We start from the raw sequence: 26,999 nt of genomic DNA on the forward strand, positions 1-26,999 counted from the left end.
CAGGCCATGACTGTTATTGGCACGGAGACATAAAAGCAATGCTGCCTCTTATTGGCTGTGCAGTGAGCAGCCCCTCCTCTAATCAAAGGTGGGCTATCCAGCTCTCACTCTGTAATGGGAGTGAACCTGAACTCAGTAATGAGTCTTTAAACCCAGATTTAAACATTGTTAAATGTCCAGTTCCTTCATTTCAAAGTCAAAAGGTTCTTTAAAGTGGTTTTTGCTCAATGAATGAAATAAAGTCTGTTGTACACTCTAGTTTAAGATATTTTAACATTTTCTATAGCATAAAATATGTTGAAATGTACATGGGAATGATAACTTCCAGGTTGGCCTGCAATAATCAGTCATCCCTGTGACACTGTCACCTCTGCGAAGCAGGTAATGCTTTTGGTGCGGTTGTTTGTCACACACAAAAGTTTCTCTTCTCACGTCATTGTAGGACACACCCATACCGGGTCTCTATCACATTCGAGACTTTCTCGAAGAAGCTGAACTGAATCCGGTGAGGAAGACCTATGGGTTTAAAGGTGCAGGCAGAAACGCCCAGATGCATGGTGTGCGGAAGGGGGACCTGTTACTGCCTGGAGCTCACAATTACATTGACTCCACCCAGGAGGCCCTCATGCGCCAAGCATCCCACTCTTTTAAAAACTGTCCCCGACCTGACATCATCACCCTGGGCATCAGGGACAAGGTGGGGTTCAGACTATTTACGCATCTGGGTAGTATATGGTATTAGCTGCATGTTTCCTCTTCCACTGAAAGTACAGCAAGACCTTTTACTCAGGAGGCAGTGCTGGTCATTCACCTATCTTTAGTTGTTGGCTCGATGCCTGGTTCCTTCTGCTGAAGTGTCCTTGGGCAGGAGGAACACTTTGAGTACTGTTAAGGGAAAAGTGCTGTGTAAATCCATTTTACCATATATATAAGTAATAATGTCCTGAATACTTATTTGATGTCTTTTGAAAAGTTGGATAAGAGGATCAACGGTACTGCACATTGTGGAGATTTTAACTGCTAGCAGTTGCTACTAGCTTGCTATTATTTTTTTGTTGTTTCACTTAGCAAGGGCACTTTTTGGCTGGTTGGTATACTAATTTCAAAAGACCGTATAAAAGAAGGGGACGTACATTTTCGGTCTTATTGCTTTGTTGCGATAGTGTATTTGGCTGTGACATGGTATCAAAGTAGACAACCTCGTGTAAAAGTACTGGTGGCTACATCATAAGAAAAGCTTGAGAAAGAAGCCTGTTGGCGAGGCAACCTTGCAGAAAAACAAACATAGTGATACTGTCACATATAACACTTCTTTATCTTTATTCCCTGTGCCAGCATATAAATACTTCCCCATGTGATTACAATGTGACAGCGAGACCAGTGGAGAAGATTCCCTGCAAGTAAGCACTCGACAAACAGCCTCTTTTTAACTCACAATGGAGCAGACAACCCATGAATCATCCCTTGATTATGAATCCTTCCTCTTCATACAACATCTCCTTCGCTCTCTCATTTCTTCACAGCACAAAGGCAGAGGAGCAATCACCAACCTGCTCTCTCATTTCCTCTGCTTCTGATCATGCATGGCGTTGTTCTTCTATCACTCTTCCTCTCACTGTTCTCTCTTTGCTGTTTTATGACAAGCCCCCCCTCCACCATCTCTCCTCTCCTTGCAGGCATGTGATGTTTCGGTCGAGCGTGCAACGGATCAGCTTTCCACCTGTAAGTATCTAGTCACCATGAGACTTGTTATTAGGACCAATCAGTCTTTCCACTGAACACAAAAAGGCTTCATTACAATACACTTTCAATAGGTTTTGGTTACAAGCGATGACCTGCTGTGATGTCTATCTGGTGTGTGCTGCACATGAGCTAGTTATGACAACCACTAAGGCCAAAGAAAACTGATCCTACAGCCTGTCTTATTGTATCATTTGCCCTATTTGAGGGCCTGTTAAGGTACTGCACTGGCTGACCAGTCAGCTTTGGTTCATGTTGCAGCCTTAGCTGTGAGTCCATGCTGGTGGCTGATGGATATTTGAGCCGTGTTGGCAGCTGCTGAGTGTTGACAGAGAAGGAAAGGCGCTAAGAAATCTCGAGGGTGTTATTACTGTAGAGTTGGGAGCAGTTTTCTGCAGCTAGTGGTGTCACAGTGACTCTAAGACAAGTTAATTGTCAAAGGTTAAGCAGTTACACAAATCCTGCAGCAAAGTTACTGAGAGCAAACAAGTCTGACCTGACTGAGGTGGACAGATAGTTCAAAGCAGATCTCAAAGCTGTAATGGTTTAATGCTTTACACTTGGACCTCTGGGACTACAGATATCGCTGAGCCAGGCCTTAACCCAGAACAAAACTGATTCACACAAATATGTAAATAAACCTCAAGAGCACTGAACATTTTGCATAACAAAAGATATATGTTCTCTTTTTTTTCTGATTGTACTTAAATTCTCAATCTCAGGGCCACAGTGTGTCCTACATTTATGTGTTATGTTTTTGTTTTGTTTTGTTTTGTTTTGTTTTGTTTTGTTTTTTACAAAATCCCATATGCTGCTTGGAATAAAAAACCCTCCCATGAGAATCAAGCCTGTTCAAAACATAATCCCACATATTTTAATTTGAATAAATGTCCTGTTGCAGTGCAGAAGGAGATTCAACCTTTAACCACTACATGTGAACTTGTAATGTGGATCTACAGATGGATACGCAGGTCTGTCAGTGACTTTTGTCCACACTGAAACATCTTAACATCTACTGGATGGATTGTCGTGAGGATAAATCTTAAAGGTGGTGAATTTAGCTGCAGCTATTTACGTCTGCAGTGACATATTTCAACGTATATGGATGAAATTGTATCCCCTGATTTTTTGTCTCTAGCAGCACCATGAAGTTGACATTTTTGCTTTTGGGTGATATATCTCTCCAATTATTGAGAGAGCTGCAGTGACATGTACGTCAGGCATTCACTGCCCCTTCTGGGTGAAGTGTAATAACTTTGGCGATCCTCTGACTTCTCAATAAACATTATTTGCCTGTAACTTCCTTTGTTAATTGGCAAATGTTGGTGCTGACATGCTCAGGTACAATGGGTAATATTAACTCGGTTTAAAATGCAGGGCTGCTGCCTGTGTTAGCTGGAGCACAGGAGCAGCACTAGAAAAGGGTACGGGAACCAAATTTTGGAGTTTCCCAATGGATGTTCCTCTTTCAAACTAAATTGCCAAAACTGACCAAACTTTGTGCTGATAAAAACCTTTGATGTCCAAACATAATCTTACAGCGTATATGCTTTATTTGAGATATTTTTCAAACTCACTAAAAAATGGATGAAATTCACAATGTTGTGCAAAACCACCATCACTGATGACCCTGAGAAATAAAATTGTATTGTTTGTAAGCAGAATTTTGCCTTTATATCACTAGAACCAAGCTTTACAGTTCTGGTGATGCAGTTCTCTACATGCCAGCGGAATGCATCGTAACATCTGAATTGAGATGTTTTCCCTAGCAGTGATGGAGAGGTTTTGCAAGATGCCATTTCATTAAGTAGTCTGATGAATAAGATATCATGAATAATACATCGAATTGCAGGCAGCATAGTGGTTATGTGTAGAAGCAAGGGACACTGATGATTGTATGTTTTAACAAAAAAAATAGTACTGCAAGCAGTATAGAAAACTACAGATTTAATTTCCTGGAATTCACATCAAGACACATGTAGATTTGACCTGGTCTAGTTAAGATACAGCTGCCTTTTTAGGATAGAATATCGTTTAGAGTTATGTGTCGCAGCATCGCCATCTCTTATGTCCACATCCAAACATTAGCTTGAAATATGGGTTGTTGTGTTCATTTCAGAAGTAAAAACTGCAGATTCACACGTGTATAAGAAGTACTTTAGAGTGAGGTCATGTTATACAGCCAAAAATAGGTCAAAGTTTAAAAGTTCCTCAGACATTTCCAACAAGCCTGTCACTTTCACCACACAGGAGAAGGTTTCTAATGTGCTGAGCCACAGTAGGAAAGTAGGCCAGGTGCTTTGTCTCAAACTCATTGACCCACACACATACACAAGAGGTTCCATAATGGTGCCCATCTTGCCTCATACATCTGCATTAGCAACCTCTGGGAGCATCAGGCAGGCATGCAGGGCTAGAGGGCCAGTCACTGAGGGTCAACTGAACTGGCAGCTGGGATCAAGTAACATGTCACGGCGGCATGAGTGAGGACAAGACTCTTTCCACTCTCAGAATCACAGAGTGACTAGAAATGAAAGACTGGTCCTGTGTTCTGGGACCTGGAGACAGTTTTATGTCTGAGAAGGAGGGTGAAGGGGGGCGATGCTATTTCTGCGTGGCACGCCGCTGGTGATGACCAGTATGTGTGTTAGTGGGTAAGAGGAAAGGAGAAGTGAAAGGCAAGGAGAGAGAGAGATAGAGATAGAGAGAGAGAGAGAGAGAGAGAGAGAGAGAGAGAGAGAGAGAGAGACTCACTCACAAACTGACTTTTGACAGAGACTAAACCTAAACATTCCAAAACCACAGGATTTACTGGCAAGACCATAAAGGCATGAGCCACATGAGATGTCATAGGTCTGACAGCCATCAGTATGGTACGGCGCTCCAAAATAACTTTGGTGTATATTGTTAGTACATCCTTCAGATGAGTGGAGTATCACCATTGTACAACAGTAAAAGTGGTCATGAGCTCAATTAAGCTTGCTTTTCAAAAAGGTCACAATGTACAGTAGAATATGATAGCGGCCATGTTTGGAGTGGTTCCTTTCAATTCAGGTACCTTTGTTTGGCTGGTGAAGGGCAATGCTGCTTAAATAAGTGATGCTAGTTTAGAAAAAAGTCTTTGTCGTTGGTGTATAGATTTTAACAAAATTCGAATTCATTCATTTTGTTTAACCCATCCTCTACGAAGCAGTCGGCAGCAAAGTGCAGGATTAGTGACCAGTGACTGATATACATGTTTAGGATGGAGGGAGGAAACTGGAGTACCCACAAAAAAAGATGAATGTTGTTTTCTATAGCTCAGCATGCATGAACCTGCAACTGATTAAATACATTTTTTGTAATGAAGTAAAATAAAAGAGTTGCACTTTTAGTTCTATTGCATGTACATAATATACATTGAGGAGTTGATGTTATCAGGATGTTTTGGTCACCCAGGTCTCAATTGATGCCAGGCTATGAAGTGCCTTAAAAAAACAAAACTTCAAGATCATAAATCACTTATCAGTGCAATGACTCTGGGACATTTCCCACCCTACTTCGATCAGAGAAGATGTGTCTTGAATATTCCGATGAGCTGTGCACTACAGTTATCCAGTGGATTTTTTTTTAGTGTACTCCTCCAGTTTACTACGCTTCTTACCTTTGCAAATTTATTAAATAATAAAATCCAGTTTTAGTGTTGCTTTGATGTGAAGTCAGCATCCACGATGACGTCAAGATTTCAAACCAGTGCGGTAATATCTGTAGAATCTCACAGGATGCCAGTAGGACTCAGATCATCTGGGGAGAAGTAAGTAAGTAATACTAAAAATAAAAGTGAAAAAGTAGTGGACCTAAAATTGACCCCTCGCAAACACAAACAGGTTAAGAAAAAAATGGAGCCAAAATTCCTTTGACCGACTGTAGGCTGTTTCAGTACTGTGGCTGCTGTGGATTTGTAGAAATCCTGTATTTTGTTGACTGTGAACGATGGATTTATCAATTGCTGGGTCCTTTTTTTTTGTGATAATTTTGCCCTGGAATGAGAAAGGTATGAAATTGTTCTGGTCTTACCTGGTCTTTGGTGGGCTTTTTTAATAGCGTTTTCAGAATGTACATTTCAGGGAGCTGTGAAAATCAGCAATTCTAATGAGTTTCAGGACATTAAATTATCCCACATAGAAATACGATACCACGATCAAAGCCCATTTCCTCACTAATTTTTTCACCTGACCCTAAATTGCCTTCATGCCAGGCTGGGTCTGCAGCATGCTGAGGTTTGATCAAACACTCCATCAATCAGTAACTATTAATATCTCTGATCACCCCAGAAGGAGGGACCAGCTCCGTGTAGCTACAATCCTCAGGCCAGACCAGCGAAAGGCATCACTTCCTGCTTCAAATCCACTTTGCCACGACTCCACGTTGTGCGCTCAGTGAGTTTGTTCTTTATATTAGAAGTGTGGCTTGTTTGTGTTACAGTACTGTTATCCTTCTACACTTTGTAACATTAAATAAGTTTGATTAATTCCTATAAACAAGTATATGGGGCTTCCCATTGTAAGATGCCACATAACAATGGAGAAAAGATAAGCATTGATACAATCAGCAGCTTCAGCACTCCCATACATTCAGCCAACTAGCTCTTCCTTGGACCCACGTTTGGTGAAAAAAATAAGTATAAATGAAAAAGTAGCATAGACACTTGTTAAAAAGTTACATGTGCGTGCTTGCGTGTTGTCTATATGTATCACAGGAAACCCCTGGACCAGGAGCCTATGAGCCATGCTGGAAGTTTGGTGAGCGTCTCAGTATGAAGGCCACAATGGATCCATCTTTCAGCCTCTTCTTCCGTAATCTCCCCTAGTGTTAACATGATTACCCACAATGCCTGGATGCTCCTCCTTTTATTATCTCACAGCTCATGATTGATAAAATAAAGGTAGAAACATGAATGTACAAATGAAGGAAAGCCTCTAGTCTCTTATTGTTTTGATTAATGTGGATCTGCATGTCATGAAGGGATGATGTGGTCTGCCAGCAGGATAACAAGCTACATTTGTTGTACTGAAATCACTTTAGTGACTCCAGCCAGGGAAGCAGAATGATCTTATCAGCAACAAAGGGTACTTCATTCCACTTAACTACATGTTCCCGGTGTTGCTTTCCTCCCTCCATCTCTCCTCTCTCCTGCTCGCTGTTGTTGGCAGTCAGGCTGCTTTGCCTTCCTACTATCTCTGCCCTGCAATGCACTCAGGAGGAGGAATGCTGCTCAGCCATGCGTCACATGCACATAGCTTAGTGTGGCATGCTGCACCCTCAGATAACACATTCGGTATTAGAGGCCAAGGCAGTGGCACACAATAAAACAGCTATTCTTATCACTCCATACTTCGCATATTCCCTCGTTCTTTCAATGAACCAAACAAACACAGCCAATAATGTCGGAACACAGAGAGAAGCAGCGATAGGAATCAACTCTTCATGGAGAAGAAAGGGGGTGGAGATTACAGTGCAGGGAGAGGGTGTCTAAAAGTAAACAACGCAGATTTCGCATGACCATGATACTTTTTTAAAAATCATGTATTTATTTGGAGAAGGTTTCTGCTGAGCATGCACCATTTCACATTCATAGTGAGACACTTACGCCTTTGAGCAACGGAATTTTGTGCCACAGCCAGTTTGACAGTTGTCGAGGGAGTGGAGAGTTGTAGTCATCCATTCTGCCCACCAAGTTTCTGGTATATGATCCAAGGTCTAAACATGTACTACAGTAATTAATAACTTTATTGTGCATTAGTTTATTAAACTACTTTTTAATACAGTCCAAAATCAGCATAAATCTCCACGTTTTCAATTTAAAAAATACCTGTACCTGTTTATTGTTATTACCCTTCATCCCGAGAAAAACCTTTAAGTTAGCAGAAGTCTTCATCATTAGTGCTTCTTGCTTCACTGCTAAATAGTTCAGATTTGTCTTCGTGCCTTTTTGGCTGTCAGAGTTGTTCATGATTTTTGTAATTGTATGTAATTAGCATGTACAGTACCCAGCATTTAGCTTTACTGTTTTCTTGATCAGGTCACTTACTGTCGTATTAAGGTTATCATCTGGAGAGTTTTCCAGTTACATGAAGCTTCAAATGATGTAATTTCATGTAAAAGATTCTCTCTCTCTCTCTCTCTCTCTCTCTCTCTCTCTGTCTTTAAGGGAATCATCCCTCACTCCCTTAAAGCAGGGGCTCTTCAAAGGTCTTTCAGCTTCTTGTTTTGGTTTACCCTCGATGCTATCATAAGCCTGAACTCCTAAATAAACTCTTATTCCACCCCGGCTGTGGTTGAGACCCAAATAGAGCTAAAAGGAGATTAAAACCGATACTCACATTCATTAAATGACCAGGGACTTGTCCCTAAATAAATGGGAATGGGACTCAATTGTATTTGGTAAATGTGTAAATATGTGTTTCGTACCAGCTTTAGCCCAAATAGTGCACGTATGTCTGAACAAAAAAATCCAAAAGGTGCAGGAGGAAAAAAAAGAAATATAAGAAAAATGAACACGTATTCACAAAATGTTTTACATTACCCATTTTTATTAACTATATAACAGTTCACCCAAAGAGGACATATGGACCTGCCCATTTGCTCGGGAGGATAAACATTCACTCTGTTGTGATGTTCAGGTTTTGGTGTACCTTAGTAAATATTCTTTCTAATATTTATGTACCTGGCGAATACTTTGTAGGTCAAAATGTTCCTGTTTAAGCAAGACCTCCCATTTCAAATCCAGGACCACTGAGATCCAAGATTAAAGCCATTATGGTTGTTCAGGTTGTAAAACATCTGCAGTGCTCAGGTCAGTTGACCCCTGACACAACAGAGCTACTGGAGATGCAACATTTTGTTCAAGTGTGCCTCTTCCACAATTACTCATAAACAGATAAGTTATTAGTGATAAGAGAGGACTTCTGAGAAGTTTGGAACTACTGTCCATCATGGGTCATTGGTAGACACTTCCACATGTATTAGAGAAGTGTTTTGTTAGGGACAGGCAGGCCATGCAGAGTGTTGTCACATGCTCACTACTTAGCTCTGACTTTGATCATAACCACATTGTTTTCCCTCGGTTGCTGACTCTTGAGGGCTTGAAGAGGTTCAAGAGTGGCAGTCTCATTCTCCTTGTCACTATTCTGGAGACAAAGGAGTGTGCAATTCAACCTGAAGAGGGAAGACAATCTTATTAACATATGGTTTTGTATGCAGCCTCTGGAGGACTGGGCATGCGTACCTCGTAGGAAGACCGTCAGTGGAGAGAAAAATGTAATGAGAATGTGTGTTTGCAAGGGATGAGCAGCTATTCTTCCTGTGGTCAAAGCACCAAACCCCAGCTAATCTCTGTCTCTCTCAACCATCAGAGCCCTTCCTCTCTTCTCATGTCAGTGATCTCCACAGTCCAGCACTGATCTCTGACATATGCCTCATACTGACGACTTAACACCCTCCATCTCTCTCAGCCCGCTTCGACCACAGGAGCAGGCAGCACCGCTCTTCCTCTGCCAATCAAGCCTTCCACCGCATAGACACACATTGCTTCCAAGTATGTGCATGCAGGCGCACAATGCAATGAATGCGCACACACACACACGCACACACACACACACACACACACACACACACACACACACACACACACAGACACTCACTTATCCTTTGCTTTTCAGAACCTAATGTGTCAACCTGCAAACATGTGCTCTCACACATTCTCACTGCTTAAAGGGTCTTGGAGCCTACAACCACACCACCACTTATCATGTATGTAGCGCAGTGTTCTTTTATATAAAAGTCATTTGAGTGTGAGGTAAAAATGGGCCTTATACCAACATGTGATTCAAGAAGTTGTACTAGCACAGAGGAGTTATGTCATTGAAAGGTCATGAGAACATCTGGTGTCAGGGAAGGTCGAACAAGCAGCCCAAATATCAACTTTGGTTTCCGGGAAAAGCTTAATGAGATCTGGACAACATTCAGGGAGCAGTGCGGCATATCAGTGGGGTCTGAAATAAATCTGTGTTTTTGGCAGCTTCCAACAGGAGGTGACCCTACTTCTTGCTGCTACAGCTGGGCTGAAGTCAAATTAACAACCGACTCACGGCAACACGCTGAGAAAAATGTGACATTTGTCCGGAATGATGACGACAGCACGTTGTTGGAATTTCCAAAGAATGAGAGGTTACTTACAAATACCCATAATCCAATGCTGTTGCAAGACAAAAGCCATTATCAGTTCACACTAACACTTGCCAAATAAACAAAACCTCAAACAGAGCAGTGATTGTTTCCTCATTGACATTGTGCTGAACTAAAATGTCCTCCTAACATCACGCCTACTGAATAATATGAGCTTCTTGAGAAACTGCAGCCAGCATAGAGAAGGAGTCAAACAATGAGGTAAAAAGATGCTGCTCCCCTTTAAGTTCAGGTCACATTCATGCTCATTGCCACCTCCCACACTATGGGTGATGACTGGCTGGTGGAGGAATGTTGCAGACAGAGTGATACACCAGGAGGGTGACCAGGTATCCGTTTACCCACCTCAAGCTGCTGACAGACACACAGGGGCAACATTACACTTCTATTAAATGACACGTTAAAGTTTAATCAGCTCCAATGGGCGACTTTTGGCGAACAAGAGGGTCATTGTTGAAGTGGGTAATGGTGCTGGCACTATCAGGGTGTGTATGGAAGTGGCCCAAGAGCATTGGATGGTGATCAGGTGAGCTTGGAGTGACTGATGGATAAGAACACACAGCTTGCCAAGCTGCCGTATACTGCAGGAGCTGTGCTTGCTTTATTATTTCCCTAACCCTCATAAATAAGCATCAGAGCATGTCTGGAAACGAGGCTGATGTGGCAACAATGTGAGAATAATCTGCCACAGAAACAGGTTTAACATGGCCTCTGGGGGCTCGCGTAGCAAAAGAAAGGTATGTATTAAAGTATCACGTAACCTTTTCTCCTGACCCTCATGTTTTCTGTCATTTATATAGAGTCATCCATGTTAAAGCAAAGGTTTTTATAAAGACACGTGCAACATGTCAGAAACAAGATTTTTTACTTGCAACAAAAAAATTAACCCTTTCATGTCTAAAGTATGGAAGCAAATACTAACCTGAGGAAAAAAATAAAACATCCCTGTGTTTTCTGATAATAGAAAAATTATCTTGTGAAATCAAAAAGGCAGGTCTAAAAGAAAGGGCTGTTCTTCTCTTTGGTGAATGCAATGTGCTTCTCTTGTATGGTAATGGCAAATCTACACTTAGGCTTAGCTTAGCTATGTTGACCTACATTACAGTAGCTTCATATTTACAGTACAACCATTAGTGCTGTCAATCTTCTCATCTGTCAGAAGAGAAATAAGATAAGATTCTGGCTCTGAACTCTGTCTTGCATCCAATGGCATCCAAAGTTGCACATAAAAAAACAAACATAAATAACAAGACAAGTGGTCTTAAGTACATGAATTATTTCCCAAGTTATACCCTTGATTTTTTAGTGTACTATTTCAAGACTTCTTAAAACTAAACTGACCAACCATAAGATGATGAAAGTATTATTCAAGTACTCTGTTACTGTACAAGATGTACATTTTGAGAGCACAACTTGTTTACATCTAATGTTTCATTGTGCCATTACTATACTGTGAATTACGGTATTTAACCTACTTGAACTTTATGAAGTAAATGTTGATGCACATGTGTTCTCGTGGCTGTAGAATAATGACACCATTGGTGCAAAGGCTGGTTCTCTATAAGCCTCACTCACACCATCGTAATTCTCTCTGGGAGGTTCAATTTACACAGTATTTGTACACACATGCATGTATACTGTGTGTAAATTTAAGAAAATATTTTATTCATTCACCTCTAAATTTTATCTTGAAAAATGATCACATACAAGGAGAAACACAATATATTTACAAAATATTTTCTATATATCTCGAATAAATACTGAAAAATTAATCATTACATTAGTTCAAAATATGTTTTTAACACGAGAATAAATGTCCTGTTAACCTGAAAGTAATGCATGCATAATATGATGACGCGTCTGTATTATAGCTACGATTAAGGTAGATTGAATGTTCTGCTCATAAACACTGACTAGAAACAGCAGGTACAATGTGCTTCTCTGAATTTTTTTTACTGCGTGTGGGTAGAAAGCTTTAAAAATAAGTAAAGCTTGTTAGTCCAGGTATCTTCTGTAATAAAATGCATTTACTCCTCACCTTTAGGCAATATTTCGACAATGTCGACCACATTCTCTTGGCATCATGTGAATGCTGAAAGCACTCTTGCACTCTTCTGGAACACATTTATCCACTGAGGATGAGTGATGTAGCTACTTTACCAGTCATTTTATTTATAAATGAGTTTATGGAATCACATGTGATCCTCATAACCTCCATCACACCCCTCACCCATCTATGACTCCCCATCCTTGTTTGGACATCACAATGATGGTTTATAGTTTCCTTCTTGGCACACTGCACCTGCACAACCCGGACCATGCCCCCCATGTGCCCTTGCGGTATTGGCACCAACACACACATACAACCATGGCCTGAATACCTGTGCCCCCCGGACACACACACACACACACACACACACACACACACACACACACACACACACACACACACACACACACACACACACACACACACACACACACACACACACAATTTAAGGTTGATTATCTTTTATCTATTTATTATTCCATTCAGTGTGCATGGGTATTTTTTGGGGGTATTTTTTGAGCGAGTGTGTGTGTGTGTGTGTGTGTGTGTGTGTGTGTGTGTGTGTGTGTGTGTCCGTGTGTGCCCGGGTGTGTACCCAAGGCAACCCTAAATTAACCTAAACACCTGTTGCTCACCAAAAGCCCATCCTCATGTGCTCATATCTTACACAGATAGTGTATGTGATGCCCTTATGAGTGACTACATAACCACAGTTACACATACACATATGCATTAAGATACCAAGCATTCTACTCATTGATCCCAGGTGTGCATTGAATTTTTGTATGTGTGTGTGCGCGCGCGTGTGTGTGTATGTGTGCATGGTGATACTCAGTCCAGAGAACAGAGCTTCATCTGCCCATTGTCATTCTGAGAGGCTTTGCAGAGAGCTGCTTCCTCCATTAATCTGTCTCCTTTTACCAGAGCTGTCAAGACCATGGCATGTGTGTGTGTGTGTGTGAGTGTGTATTTAGTCATGTGCATACCTACTGTACCACACAGTGTGTGCATGAGCCTCTCTTTGTCAATGCACATGTATGCATGTCCATGACCGCATATGTGTGTTTGTGCATGTGTGCACACACCATGTAATATTTCACTCCTTACCCACAGGGATTAGACCATTCATCTCCCGAAGCCCCTGTGTAGGTGTCACACACAGCGCTAATGAGGAAAGGCAGGAACAAGGCAGAGCTGGCAGCAGGGGAAAAAGTAAAAATAGATTTTTTTTTTTGGACAGCAGCAAAGAGGCAACAGTGATCGATAATTCCTGTGTGAATCAAAGTATTGATAGATGAGGAATTTTCATGCCAGGAGTGATGGGAACATGTGGACTTAAAAACATTTGCTCTGGTAGTCCCACAGTGAGGAAAGGGTCAAAAATGAGTAGTTGCTGAGATCAACGGGCAGGTACGCTTCCCATAACACAAATCAATTTACAGCAGCCTGTGACATTGATTATAGCTGGCTCATAGCTCACGTGGTAGCAGCAGACATCAAACAGACACTGTCAAGCCTGCAAAACCACACAACAGGGGCATTATCTGCTTCTCACTGTGTGAGTGTGAGTGTGTGTGTGTGTGTGTGTTGTTCACCAAACCAGATATCTCTCCGCTCTCCCCAGTTACTCAAACAGGGGGATGGCTGCTAGGCAACCAAGCCACATCACATCACATCAGGCTTGCCTGGAGAGAGAGAGAGAGAGAGAGAGAGAGAGAGAGAGAGAGAGAGAGAGAGAGAGAGAGAGAGAGAGAGAGAGAGAGAGAGAGAGAGGAGGTGGAGGGAGTTTGGAGGCAGAAAACTGTGCTGGCAGTATTACATAAGCCAGTAGCCCAGTCCCACTGCTCACATTAATGTGGTTAGACACTCGGAAGTGATGTCCATTAGTCACAACTGACAAGGCAGGTGAAGACGCAGCATCCAGCAGTGATTTTCAAAACCATTATTGTTTATAATAGAATATTAGAAACAGATGAGTCCAAATAAAAAAACAAAAACAAAACATAACACACATGACGTGTAGATGAGTTACCTACTGTTACACACAAAACAAACAACTGGGGAAAAACATCACCCCAGAGGATCATCTCAAACACATGTGCATGAATAGACATAATGCAAAGACATTCTATATATGTATATATATATATATATATATATATATATATATATATATATATATATATATATATATATATATATATATATATATATATATATATATATATATATATATATACACACGTACACATACACTATCAGTCCCACCCTCTCATAATCAAATGACAGCTCATATGTTCCAGCAGGGCTGTTCAGTGATTATTCCATGTCATCAATTTGTGTGTGCGTGTGTGTGTGTGTGTGTGTGTGTGTGTGTGTGTGTGTGTGTGAATACATAAAAGCTGCGTTGATCGACACCATCATCAAAAATACATCACAGGCTAAAATAAAGATGAAGTGCAGCTGCTGTTGTGACTGACAGCCTATACAACATTAATGTAGCTGCATTACCATATACAGAATAACACAACAACAACACGCTTTCCATCACAAGCTGTGACCAGCACATCTCTGTGATTTATGATTAATCAAATATTACGGGAACAAATAAACTCATATCTATCTCTCATGATTATCCTAACAAAAGACATTTAACCAATCATGGTGTCATTAAGATTGTACTCAGCAGTAACCTTTATATTTTTTTACCTGTAATATTCTGTTGGGGATGTAGTGACAAATAGCATAGTATTTACATGGAAGTATTTTTATTTTCAGGGGTGGCATGGCTCAAAGGTAGAGTGGCAGTCGAGCAACCGAAAGGGTCTCTGGTTTGATCCCCACTTCCCCCACTGACCATGTTGAAGTATTTTTGAGCAAGATACTGAACCCCTAATTGCTCCTGATGGCCCTGCAATGAACTGGCGATCTGTCCAGAGTGAAACCCGCCTCTTGCCCAATGTCAGCTGGGATAGGCTCCAGCCCCCCCCCCCCCCCAACCCTTAACAGATAAGTGGTATAGAAAATGGATGGATGTTATTGTTTCCTTCACACATTTGTGAATTTTCTGCAAAAGCTACATTGACATTGAATATTCTTGTTGTTGTCTTCATGTAAACACCATGAGGTAAATGATATTCTGTCATTTTAAATCAAAGCTTATTAAAAATGAAGGCTAGAATATTTTTGATGCTGTGATGTTGGAATATTACTGGTAGCTGAGAGTATGATGGTGGGAGTCGACCCAGTTTCTAAAAGATAACATTATTGCTGAAAGTGGTGAAAAAGTACTTGTACAATGATTAGCTTAACAGTTAGAGAAATTATTTTATAGAGTTACATGAGCTACAACAATACCACCATCGCATCTGTCTGCCTGATATCAGGGAAGCTACAGTTATGGTTTCCAGTTTGGCTGAGAACAGGGTCACCACAGTTCAACAGGTTAGCTTAGTTAGCTTAGCATAAAGAGCTGAGGGGAACAGCTTGGCATGTCAAACTATCAAAAAATCTTCCCTCAAGTAAGGAAGACTGGAAATGCTGTAGTCATATCCTGTATCGGGATATCATTTCATTTTCAGAATATAATGAGCTATGTTATGTTGTGATATTTCGATAACAACCAGTTATCACAAAATAAAGGCATAGCATTATTTTTGAGGTGAGTTTTGCCTTGTTAAGCTTGATCATCTTAGCTGTTATAAATAGCATTTGTCCTCTAATAAAAAAGATCCTCAAAATGTAATTATGTCGTTTTGGTTTCTGAAATAAGCTGATGGATTTTTGAACAGATGCCAGAATGGTAAATTGGATCTCATGTAACCCTCATTAATAGAGGGAATGAGACCATTTCCAAAAATGCCTCCCATTGCATTTGCATATGAACATCCAGAAAACAAGCCAGTTGTTTAACCTGAACCAACACTTCAACCCAGGCCCTTCAGAGCTCCCTGGGGATGATTGTGAAAGGCCGGATGGGGCAGGAGGCCTCCAGCTCCAGGGCTGTCAAGAAGCAGTCAGGGGCCTGGCTGGACCCTAGAGACTGCAGGGCCTTACCCAGGCCGCTCCATGCCTCATGAGATGTGCTGTGGATCTGAACAGCATCACGCAGGACCTTTTCCCCAAGGTGCACACACCCCGTTTTCACCAGCAGCTGACCCTGGATGGGTGTAATGAAAAATTAATCTAAATGTTAACTGGAAGTAGGTTCATCAAGTCCTATTCAAATGTCATAATATTAATAGAGAAAACGTTCAAACCCCAGCCATAAAAGGTGCTGAAGACATCTGGGTTATGAAATATGCATCAAACTTTATGTACATGTAGTAAATCTAAACTACAAATGGTTGTTGTCATTTTTAAATGAAGGACATTTATTTTTTGTTTTAGAGTTGAATTTGTTGTTGCTAAAAGTTGACCTTTGGCACGCTCTCCTTTTAACAACACAGACTGCTCACTTCACATTAATTTGCAGCACCTCTAATAGTTTTTTTTCATCCTACATATCAACCATTAAAACAGTTTTTATAACATGATAAGATCAAGTAAACAGATGGTGGCTTTTTACAAAAATACCCAAATCTTGGATTATAATTTCTGCTGTCCTGTGGACTAGTTCAGGATGACAAAATACAAAACAACCAACTGTACAGCAGTTTATTAGATGCAGTTCCAAAAAGGATTGTACGACTGAAGGGAGAAAATCCACAAATCATGATATTAGGAGGAGCTGAAAGACAGAGCTGTATGTTTGCAGTTTAGTTGTCTGGAACACAAAAACAAACACACACATACAAAAGTGTTAACAGTAGCAAATGCAAACTCATATTGAGTTGTTAAAATGCCTTTTGACTGTGTAGCACCAATTCTGCCTCTTCATTTTCTTGTAAAAAAATTTCACTCTCATTTTAGGAACTCATTGCTGCTCTAGATAGTAAAAGCGGCTTGCCTATGTTTTAGAGGTATTCACTGATTTCACTGAACAGGTATTTTCCCCTACTCTCCTTCCCACTGAGTTAACAGCTGCAGGGTTTACACCCCCAGCTCTGAACAAAACCTGACTGAAACCTGAATGTTAGTTTACCAGCAAACACTAGCAAGCTAACCATTAGGCTACAACATGCAAAGAAGACATGTTTGAAGTCACTGAGAACCACAAGACCTTGCTCTGAAAAATATCAATCCTCCTTTATGCCCTTTGCAAAGACACCAGAAAACCCCCTCGATATAAACAAGTGGTAATGTAATTATGAAATTCACAATTCTCATCCCTATTAACAAGTCATCAATGAAAAAAATAATTATAAGAGATTGATACTGACACGAATAAAACCCAGTGACTTCTAAGGGCAGAAAGTGCATTTAAAATGGTTGATACAGGAAGTTAACACATTTTGCATGTAAATAGCTGAAATGGTATTTGTTTAAATGAATATGTCAGTCCAGTACATCAGTAGGCTACAGTCGCAGTAGCGTGCTAGGCAGCTAATGCCTAGGGCTCTAACAAGAAGAGTGGTGGGTAAGCATGCAATCACTCACTGGTTCAACAGTATACTGCATCAACTTATATGGTATCTGTGTGTGTGTGTGTGTGTGTGTGTGTGTGTGTGTAGGATGTTGTGTCTGATAACTGTAGTTGTCATGTGAAAGGTCAAGCCGAATTTTAGGGGTACTTGTGTGTGTGCTGTCTCTTCAGAGTTTAGCTCAGTTGGGGTGTGGTGTGTACGAGAGCCCAGAAAGTTGCATCACGCAACTGACCAGTCTCACATACAAGATGCACACACACACACACACACACACACACGCACACACACACACACACACACTGGCCTGAGGTCAGACAGACGAGTCTTGTTATGCAGTCTCTGCTCACAAGCTCCAGATTAATTGGGCTGAAATTCACATAACTGTCTAGGGGCCCTGATGCAACTTTCAATAAGAGTGCAGACAAACACACACACAGAAATAGACACACACACAAACATATACACGGACATACACACACACACACACAAATACACACGCACACACACAAAACCCCTGTACACCTTGTCTTTTGTCTTTCTCTCTTTCTCTTCCTCTGTTCTTTTTTTCTCACTGTTGCTGTGAGGAAAACACAGAGGAAGATTTAAACTCTTGGGCATGGAGAAAACCTGTCACAGGATGTATACACACACACACACACACACACACACACACACACACACACACACACACACACACACACACACACACACACACACACACACACTTTTACACGTTGATGTGTCCCTATAAAAGCGTGTGCATGATGTAGTCCTTTCTGCTAAATAAGCCCGAAGCACCATTCAGGCAGGATTTATTTCTCTAAAGGAAGTAGGATGATTTAAATCCAGTCCGGAGCAACATCCTTGTATTTAAGTTTTTTTTTCCACGTGAACAGCTGCTTGTCCTTGTGCTGCAAAAATGTTTTAGCTAATCTGAAGAATGAAAACATATAGCAGCGACATTTAATATAGGCCAATATTTTTTGGCAAATCATATTCCATTAAGGAGACTTTCATCAAGGCCAGTAACAGTTGCTATTTGCAGTGAAGCTATCGGTGTTCAGACTTACCATCACTGCACTTGTTTTTTTCAACAATTTTCAGATGTATGTGCTGCAGTGCGTCCTGCGTATCAGAAGTAGATCATAAGTGTGCACCTGCCCATTTGGATGTGGCTTACAGGAAAAATTCTGTGCTGTAGACTTGAGAACCAACAATCCGCCAGACCACACATTTATAGGCACATAGGTAGGTGCTGCTGATACCATCTGTAGATGCGTAATGTTGCCAGATACGGTTGGTAAACTCAGGCTTTAGCTTTAGCTTCTGCCTAAACGTGATACCTCCAAAAAAGTATAGAGTCAAAACTTTGGGAGGCTGCAGAGCCACAGCTCCCTGTGACAAATACTTCAAGGACATAACTCATTGAAACAAAAAAAATGTTTTAAATTTGTGTTAAAGGGTTAAAGAAAATGAGATTAGACATGTTCATTTCATGCTAATTTATTGTTAATTAAATGAAGAACATCAGCCGATGAAGTGGCTCTTCAAGGTGGCAAAGGAGTTGTCAAGACCACCTTGGTTTTAGTGACTGGGTGTCAGTGCATCCTCCGTGTGTTCAGACCTTCTTTAGAGCTGCTGACTTGTGTTCAGATTCCTCAGGATGCCTCTTCATGGCAGGTCTGAATATGACCTTTCACACATAAACCCGTAAGTCTTCTAACCTCACTATCACATGTAAACTAAACAAGGATATGGGCCACCACGGTGGACTACAATTGGGAGAATAAGGACGCAATTCAAGGAAAGACCAACAGGACATATTCCCAGGAAAAAGGAGAGATTTTCAGCCACAATAAATTGGGGAAGGTATTAGGACAGCGAACTTATAAGAAAGGAAGTGAGTGAATAAAATGTGTGGAGCAACACTGAGACTGCAACAGAGTGTTTCTGGCATTAACATGATAAAACTGGTATCAATTGGATTTGCTTTAATTACACCAAGCCATCTGTCTCTAGTTTTACTTCAGCTGATCCCATCGAGCTTGGCCGTGCACATTTGTTTCTTGTGCTGCCATTAAAGTACGACTGAACTGAGCTGAGCCAAGCAGAGCAAGTGTTCAGTTGTGTGTTCACTCGTCTCGCATGCAGAATTTGTGAAAACTTCTCAAACACTACAAACAATACACATTTAATAAAGATAAAGAGTATTTGATTGAAGAGAAAGAATAAAACATCTTAAATGTCACAAACAGGGCCAATATGGATTTGGCTTTTGAATTCATGAGCATTTGGAAATACATTTTCACTGTGAAAAACCAGAGACAAATTCTTCTGTGCAGTACCTACTGCAGGTAAACAGTCATCGTAGAGCTATGAACTATTTGCAAAAACCTGTTCTGTCTTGATCAAATATATATATATAAATATATATATATATATATATATATATGCACACACACACACACACACACACACACACACACACACACACACACACACACATATAAAAACCCGCAACTGAATTAGAGAGGGAGCCTCTAATCTCAAACTTTAATCCCATCAGTGGTGAAGTAAACCCAGGCTGCTGTATTTACCTAGGTCATGTTAGCCTTAACCTTAACACTTTACCCCTTAATAGGACCTTATCAAGCCAAATTGGCTTTCTTTGCTGTTATGCTGAAAGTGAATCAATATATGTCCAGAAATGTGAAAGTACTTATTAAATTTGCAACAGGATTTGAAAAAAGGATCTTCTGACCATATATAAACGTACAACTTTCAGTCAGAAGATTACAACCATGTGCCTTATATTTTGTTGGTCATCACTTATGCTGCCAAAATAGCTCTGAGCATTTGAGCCATGACTTCCATGAAAACTTCTACAGATATATAGTAGATAGAAAGATTCCTGGGATATCTGGCATCAAAAAGTTACCAGCGTATCATCTACATCCTGTAAACTGTGAGTTTGTGCCTTCATGGATTGGACTTGTTTTTCCAGTTTATCCCACAGACACTCATTTGCTTAAGATCTGGGGAATGTGAAGGCCGAGTCAACACACTGAACTCTTTGTATCAAACATTCCTGAACAATACCCGTAGTGTGGACACATTATCACATTTGCAGCAAGAACTCATACACGATATGTGAAGCAGTGAACCTTGGATGCTGATGAACCTGTTGGTCAATTTTTAAGTGCCAGTGCAGCAAAAGATTCTGGATTTGTGGAATCTGAAACACCAAGGAGCTATTCAGACGGGAGGGTTTCCACCAGTGTATGGCAGCGTTAGAGAGTATGCGGGCTCAAGCACAAGCACTGCAGCTCTAACATTGTTGGCAGAGCGTGCTTCGCAAGGTGTTAGCTTGCCAACGCATTCACACACATTTATACACTGATGGCAAAGGCATCAGCAGCAATTAGAGGTTCAGTATCTTGCTGTAGGAGACTCTGACATGGTCCTTAGAGCCTTAACAGTATCCCTCTGACTCCACGCAGCTATATTACCACACTGGGCTTGAATATAGAGGAAGACTGAACGGGGACCTGAATGATGAGGGCCTCTTCTCCACTGGTTTTATCCCTCTTACTGCACATACTTTACTCTGACAGTGGCAGTTGCCAGTATGACAACAGACATTTAAAATAAGCAGATGATTCTGCTGTTGTCAGTTTGTTTCACAATCATGAGTGTGAGCACGGGAAAGTCGGAGAGGATTAAAAAAATCAATACAAGCAAAAAAAGGACATGCTGATTTTAAAATAAACCCACCCACTCCATCTAAGAATACATAAGAAAGGAAAGAGTCCACACTCCTGGTATACACAAAACCTGGGCACAATTGACCATGACAAACTACAACGGGAGGACAACACAGTTCCCTCCAAAGTACTGTTGTTTTTATACCAGTGGACAAAACAGTTAAGACTTTATGTCTCTTTCATTGAATTGATTTTTAAATGTGGTCCTAACTGCTGGAGTGGGACTCTAACCTGCTGTATGATCCCAAGGGTGTCCAAGCTTAATCTCCTCTGTACAATAGATCACCTGGTCAGACTGGCCACCTCCATCCTTCCCTCAGCACCAGGACTCCCTTTCTGCCCTCTGAGAAGAGGAACAGGCTCCCCAGTTTCAAGAGGATTTTTTTTTTCAACTCATAATTTTGTATTCTTCATTACTTGCCCTCTTTTACACTTTTATGTTTGCCTTAACTTGTTTAGTGTTGTTGGTTGCTGCTGTATGTACAGTAGTTTTTCTCCCATGTTCTTTATGTTTCTTTTGCTGCACCAGAATTGCCCTGGAGGGAAAACAGAGATTTATTGAACTAAATTGCATTCACATGGAAAGATTACAAGAAGACAGGGGAAAAGGGGGCAAAGGAAGATGGAGGGACTGAAAGGGGATCAATTGAGAATAGGAAGAGGAAGAAAAGAGGGAAGGGGAGAGTGAGTGAACGAGAAAGAGCTAAACTGGGAACAATTAATAGTGAAAGGGTGAAAGAGTGGGGAAAAAAGGAGTGGAGCGTCAAAGAAAAGGAAAAAAATAAGGGAGCCCAGATGAGCCATACATAGCAACGACAGCACCAACCAACTCCCAATTGTCTCTCTGTTTGCCCCCCCCCCCCCAATTTGTTTCTTTCTGTCTCTTGCTCTTTCTCTGGTTATCAGAGGTCTTACTCAATAGAATATATTTCCTTCCTGGTTGCTAGGCAATCCCATAAAGTGGCGAGAATGAGAAAAGTGTTATAAATAATGTATTTGCATGATCTAATCAGCTGACAACCACCCCCATCCATGCAGAGAGGAGGGAGAGGAGAAAGAGAGAATGAGAGAGAGAGAGAGACAGACAGACAGACAGTGAGAGAGAGAGAGACAGATAGACAGACAGAGAAACAGAGATGGGGAGCATTTGATAATTGGAACGCAATTAATTCAATGAGTCCTTGTCCTTGAGAGTATGCATGCATATGTGAGGCAGTGTATGAATATGCTTCTGGTAGAGAGCAGGAACAGTACAAGTGTGCGGCTGACTCAGATGAGGCGTCACTACAGAACAGAAGAGAGGAGATGTGGAGGATGTTGGGAGTGGAGCAGATTAATTTCATACCATCACTGGAAGCAGGGCTGGGCTTGGACTTTCAGGATCAGCTATCCGTCAGAACGCACACGCATGCATCACATGCCACACATACAAATGTCAACATAACACTTACCATATGAGGTTAATAGCAGAAACAGTTGTGTAAAAGCTGACATGGCTGGCAGCATGTCAATAGCAAAGTACTGTACAGTAGATTTTTTTAGATGTAGCCTGCAGGATGCCATAACCATGAAGTTCAACACTTTTGGTAACCATAAGCACTCTCATACCAGCACTTACACACGCATGCACGTGCGGGCGCGCGCGCACACACACACACACACACACACACACACACACACACACACACACACACATTATAACCCTTTTCAGTTTTCCCAAACTACCACACCCTCATCCATCCTAAAATACCAGCAGCTGACCGGAGCTATGAGTCACTGTCTGATCACTGCATTTCTTGCTCACAAACACAATGTCACACACACACACACACACACACACACACACACACACACACACACACACACACACACACACACACACACACACACACAAGGGCGGGTTAAGGTGGGTGGGGGTTGAGTAAAGTGGTGAATAAGGGAAGACGTGTTTGTGTGTTATTATATACCACACTGCTGCAACTGGTGAATTTCTCCAAGACATCCAGTTTTGGGTTTCCCTTAAATTTCCCTTTCCAAGTTTACAAAAACAACTGTCAGTAATGACTTCATTCAACTGAAGTTGAGCTTTTAAAAGAGGAATGTTAATTGTTTAGTCATTAGCTTGTAATTCCAACTGCACAAGATGTCGTGTCTGGGGAAATGGATTAGATACTGAGAATAGGGTGACATGTTTCTAAATATGCTAATTCCACTGACCACTCAAAAAGAAAACATGGCCAATGTGGTATCATGTATTAGTCTGTGGACTACAATTTTGAAGTTTTTAAGTCCTGAATCCCCTTAAAGATTTACACGGCCGTGTACCCCTCTGGCACCCAAGATGGAGCTAGTAGCCCCAGTGGCTAGGATAGCAACACTTGGGTTAATCCTACCTCTGTCAGTCATGTTCCTGGAAGCCTTGATTCAGATGTTTTGGTAGTCCAGACCCATCTGATGTAACTGCGTCCACTGACAGATTCTGCTGCACCCATGCATGAGACTGTTTCAATCATTTTTTGTTCAAATTTGAGAAAGTCAGACAACATATTCAGTGCCGAAGGGCTTTATTTTTCCGATCCAGTAAGAGCAAGATCTAGGCCTACTAAGTGTGCATCCTCGGAAGCCCCACCCACAGCCGCACACCACCTCTGACTGGCTTGTACTTGCTTTCAGAGTGCAGTGAACCAGGATCGGAGCCAATCAGAGGCAGACTAATTTGGGAATCATAGAATTAGAGGATGAAGCTATAGGAGGCTGCTCAGCGGGTGATTTGTCAATGAGAAGTTAACTATTATATATACAGTAAATGTACATTTTGTCCATTTTCTCTTATATTTTACACATACATAATTGAACTCATACTGTATTGACAGGGCTGCACGGTGGTGCAGTGGTTAGCACTGTGGCCTCACAGCAAGAAGGTTCCGGGTTCGAGTCCCGGCTCGGGCACGGGATCTTTCTGTGTGGAGTTTGCATGTTCTCCCCGTGTCTGCGTGGGTTCTCTCCGGGTACTCCGGCTTCCTCCCACAGTCCAAAGACATGCAATTGGGGACTAGGCTGATTGAATACTCTAAATTGACCGTAGATATGAATGTGAATGTGAATGGTTGTCTGTCTCTGTATGTTGGCCCTGATGACGATGACGATGGATGGATGACTGTATTGACAGTTCATTGAGTATATCTCTGTAACTGGAGTGTAAAAGTGGACATAACTTTGTGATTGTGGCCATAAAATCATAGCTGAGGCAATAAATTAGACTTAGTCCGTTGCAAACTGGTGCTACATTACCAGAGGGGTGGTAGGGTGAGGAGTTGTTGGTATCCCCCTTTGCTATAAGGTAGAAAACCTACAACAAGGAAAGGAATGGGCTTGTAGTCGTCCAAGGCCACTCCCTTGCAGACGTAACATTCTGTTGTTGGTCCAATAGCACTCCATGCTCAGACATCTATTTTAACCTACTGGCTTGGTTGAAAAATGGCAGACAAGCTTTTTTGATTTTGGAACACACAGGAACCATCCTGAATGTCTGTTAAGGGAAGTATACAAAAATGCAAATGCGTGTACCACTTCAAAGACAACACTTAACATTGCTCATATATTCTTAGGACCCACAATGTTGTGTTACAAACATCTCCTTTCCTGCACTTTCATTGGTGTCCTTTTTCAGACAAAGAAATGGAATCCTCTTTTTTTGTGGCTTACGCACTTCTTGCCCAAAATTAGGGTAAAGAGTCACATTATTTTGTCACCAAAAGTCAACATGTGTGTCAAATCCAAAGGGGAATGAAGGCATGCACAAACACAATCATGCCTGGCACACCAATCTGGCGGCTGGTAGCTTAGCTTAGCATTCAAACTTAAAAAAAATCTTATCTAAATTGACCTGAAGTTAACTGACAAACACAGCATTGACATTTTCAGCAGCATATTGCATGGAAAGTATGTATGAAATTATATGCAGTTAATGTATACAAGTAGGTGCACAAGAATACATTGTCGTGCTTTGCAGTTAGAAGTACTGAAACTACATGTTTTGGTTTCTTATAGTCTATTAAACTAAATGTGTAAAAGTGTTGCTCTGTATTTGAATTAGAAGAAGAGATACAAAACAGAATTAGAATATACATTAGTCCTAAATCAGTGTTGCATTGAAGTCCCTGTAAAAATGTTGAGTGTTCAGAAAATAATCTAAATAAAATGTATTCTTAAGAGGCTTTCATTTGCTTCATAGTTCATGCAGATGCTGTGTGATCGAATAAAATCATCCACTATGAATCTCTATGAGGGATTTCATTGTGAAGCCAAAGGAGAAGTGCATCTTCTTTTATCTGTAACCCTAATAACCCAGAGCTGAAAAAGATCTTAAGGACATTCAAGGAAAGTACAGTATGTTCTTTTACAGAATAATGGCTCAAGTATAAGAATATCAACCAAGAATATAATCAGAATTCCCCTTAAGGCAGAGCAGAATAAATGGGCCACCGGCACATAAAGTGTCCACAGCAGATACAGTGTAAAAATAAATGCATGAAGCCAGAGCCAGGGAGAAAAGCAGCAACTGTAGGTTGTATTCTAGCAGGCTGATGCAATCCGGAAATATGGGAAGCGCTCCAAATAAAATGTCCCACACACTGTCCCACTTAGCCTCCATCATAATGCAAGGATGCAACTATTTATCACACTGGTCCATTAGCATGTCTATGATATAATCCAAAATATGTAGTTTAATATTGGCATTTTTGTCTTTTGGTCTATTAGTGCCCACAAAGACATGAGGCTTAAGCCACATATACACATATAGCTTGTCACCAAAAGTCAACATGTGTGTCAAATCCAAAGGGGAATGAAGGCATGCACAAACACAATCATCCCTGCACACGCTTGCACACACACACACGCGCGCGCACGCACGCACGTACTGAGAACACATCTGCCCTGTGACAGACCCAGAGTAGGACACTGCCAGCTGGCTTCATTTCAACTTTTCACCTCTTGGGATTGGTTCTCCCACAGGCCAAATATGGAAGAGGCGCGTACCTCTGTCTACTCTGACAGGACTGCACTTTTACACACAGCAAAGTGTGCAGTCACAACAACACCGCTATCCTTATGTGGTCACAAGGCGGCTAGTATTTAAGCCAAAGACATATCAACTAGCACATCTATGGTCTCTATGGAGACCACTGCCACTGTGTGCTTGTGTGTGGGAGCATGTGTTGAGCGCACATTAGTCTTGGATTTGAGGAATATCCCTCTCAGGTCCCTTCACCATGACAACAGAGAGAGTTCAGGGGTCAGAGCAACTGTGGTTAATCCAATGGATCATCTGGAAGACAGACTGGCAGAGAGACTGAGCACAGGAGTGGGTGGAAGTGGGCGAGAGTGGATCTTTATAGAGCGGAAGTGAGAGAGAGAGAGAGGGTCTACTCAGTTGAAAGAAATGTGGGGGAGTGATCAGGAGGGAGAAAATATGAGCAGATTTTTTCACTGCTTGGTTATGGACCAAAGTTTGTTTCTATTTTTTGAAATTTGAAGTTTGCCAAATGACTGAACTGTAATGCTGCATGAAGGCCATGGTGAAGTCAATCTTGTGCCTGGTTAAGTAGCAGCATAAAGGAAATGACTCTAATACCGTGTGGCACTGCACATGGGAGAGAAAGAGTAATGATTATGAGCAGCTGCCATTGCCTC

At 41.3% G+C, this 26,999-nt stretch overlaps 2 protein-coding genes across 2 annotated transcripts in view; one reads left to right on the forward strand and one right to left on the reverse strand.

The window, feature by feature from the left end:
- The first annotated feature begins 384 nt into the window (after window positions 1-384).
- On the forward strand, window positions 385-6,606 carry stpg4 (sperm-tail PG-rich repeat containing 4). Its single transcript, XM_086180977.1, has 5 exons — window positions 385-697; window positions 1,336-1,400; window positions 1,677-1,722; window positions 6,054-6,158; window positions 6,479-6,606. The coding sequence occupies exons 1-5, from the start codon at window positions 551-553 to the stop codon at window positions 6,587-6,589; spliced, it is 474 nt and encodes a 157-aa protein (XP_086037103.1). The 5' UTR covers window positions 385-550; the 3' UTR covers window positions 6,590-6,606.
- Window positions 6,607-14,235: 7,629 nt separating this feature from the next.
- ttc7a (tetratricopeptide repeat domain 7A) overlaps window positions 14,236-26,999 on the reverse strand; it is a 52,714-nt gene continuing 39,950 nt past the window's right edge. The window contains exon 21 of the mRNA XM_086180687.1: window positions 14,236-16,175. Within this exon, the coding sequence (XP_086036813.1) occupies window positions 15,957-16,175 (219 nt within the window). The 3' untranslated portion in view covers window positions 14,236-15,956. The remainder of the gene's footprint in view (window positions 16,176-26,999) is intronic.

The sequence above is a fragment of the Aulostomus chinensis genome, chromosome 16, assembly GCF_037954235.1.
Source record: "Aulostomus chinensis isolate RoL2024-O1b breed Wild chromosome 16, RoL_Achi_v1.0, whole genome shotgun sequence".
NCBI lineage: Eukaryota > Metazoa > Chordata > Actinopteri > Syngnathiformes > Aulostomidae > Aulostomus > Aulostomus chinensis.

Bases quoted from the DNA above. Each gene is read 5' to 3' on its own strand.
- stpg4 (XM_086180977.1), top strand. From the start codon at position 551: ATGCATGGTGTGCGGAAGGGGGACCTGTTACTGCCTGGAGCTCACAAT. The intron at 698-1,335 runs GTGGGGTTCAGA...TCCCTGTGCCAG, and splicing joins CCCTGGGCATCAGGGACAAG to CATATAAATACTTCCCCATG. The intron at 1,723-6,053 runs GTAAGTATCTAG...TGATCACCCCAG, and splicing joins AACGGATCAGCTTTCCACCT to AAGGAGGGACCAGCTCCGTG.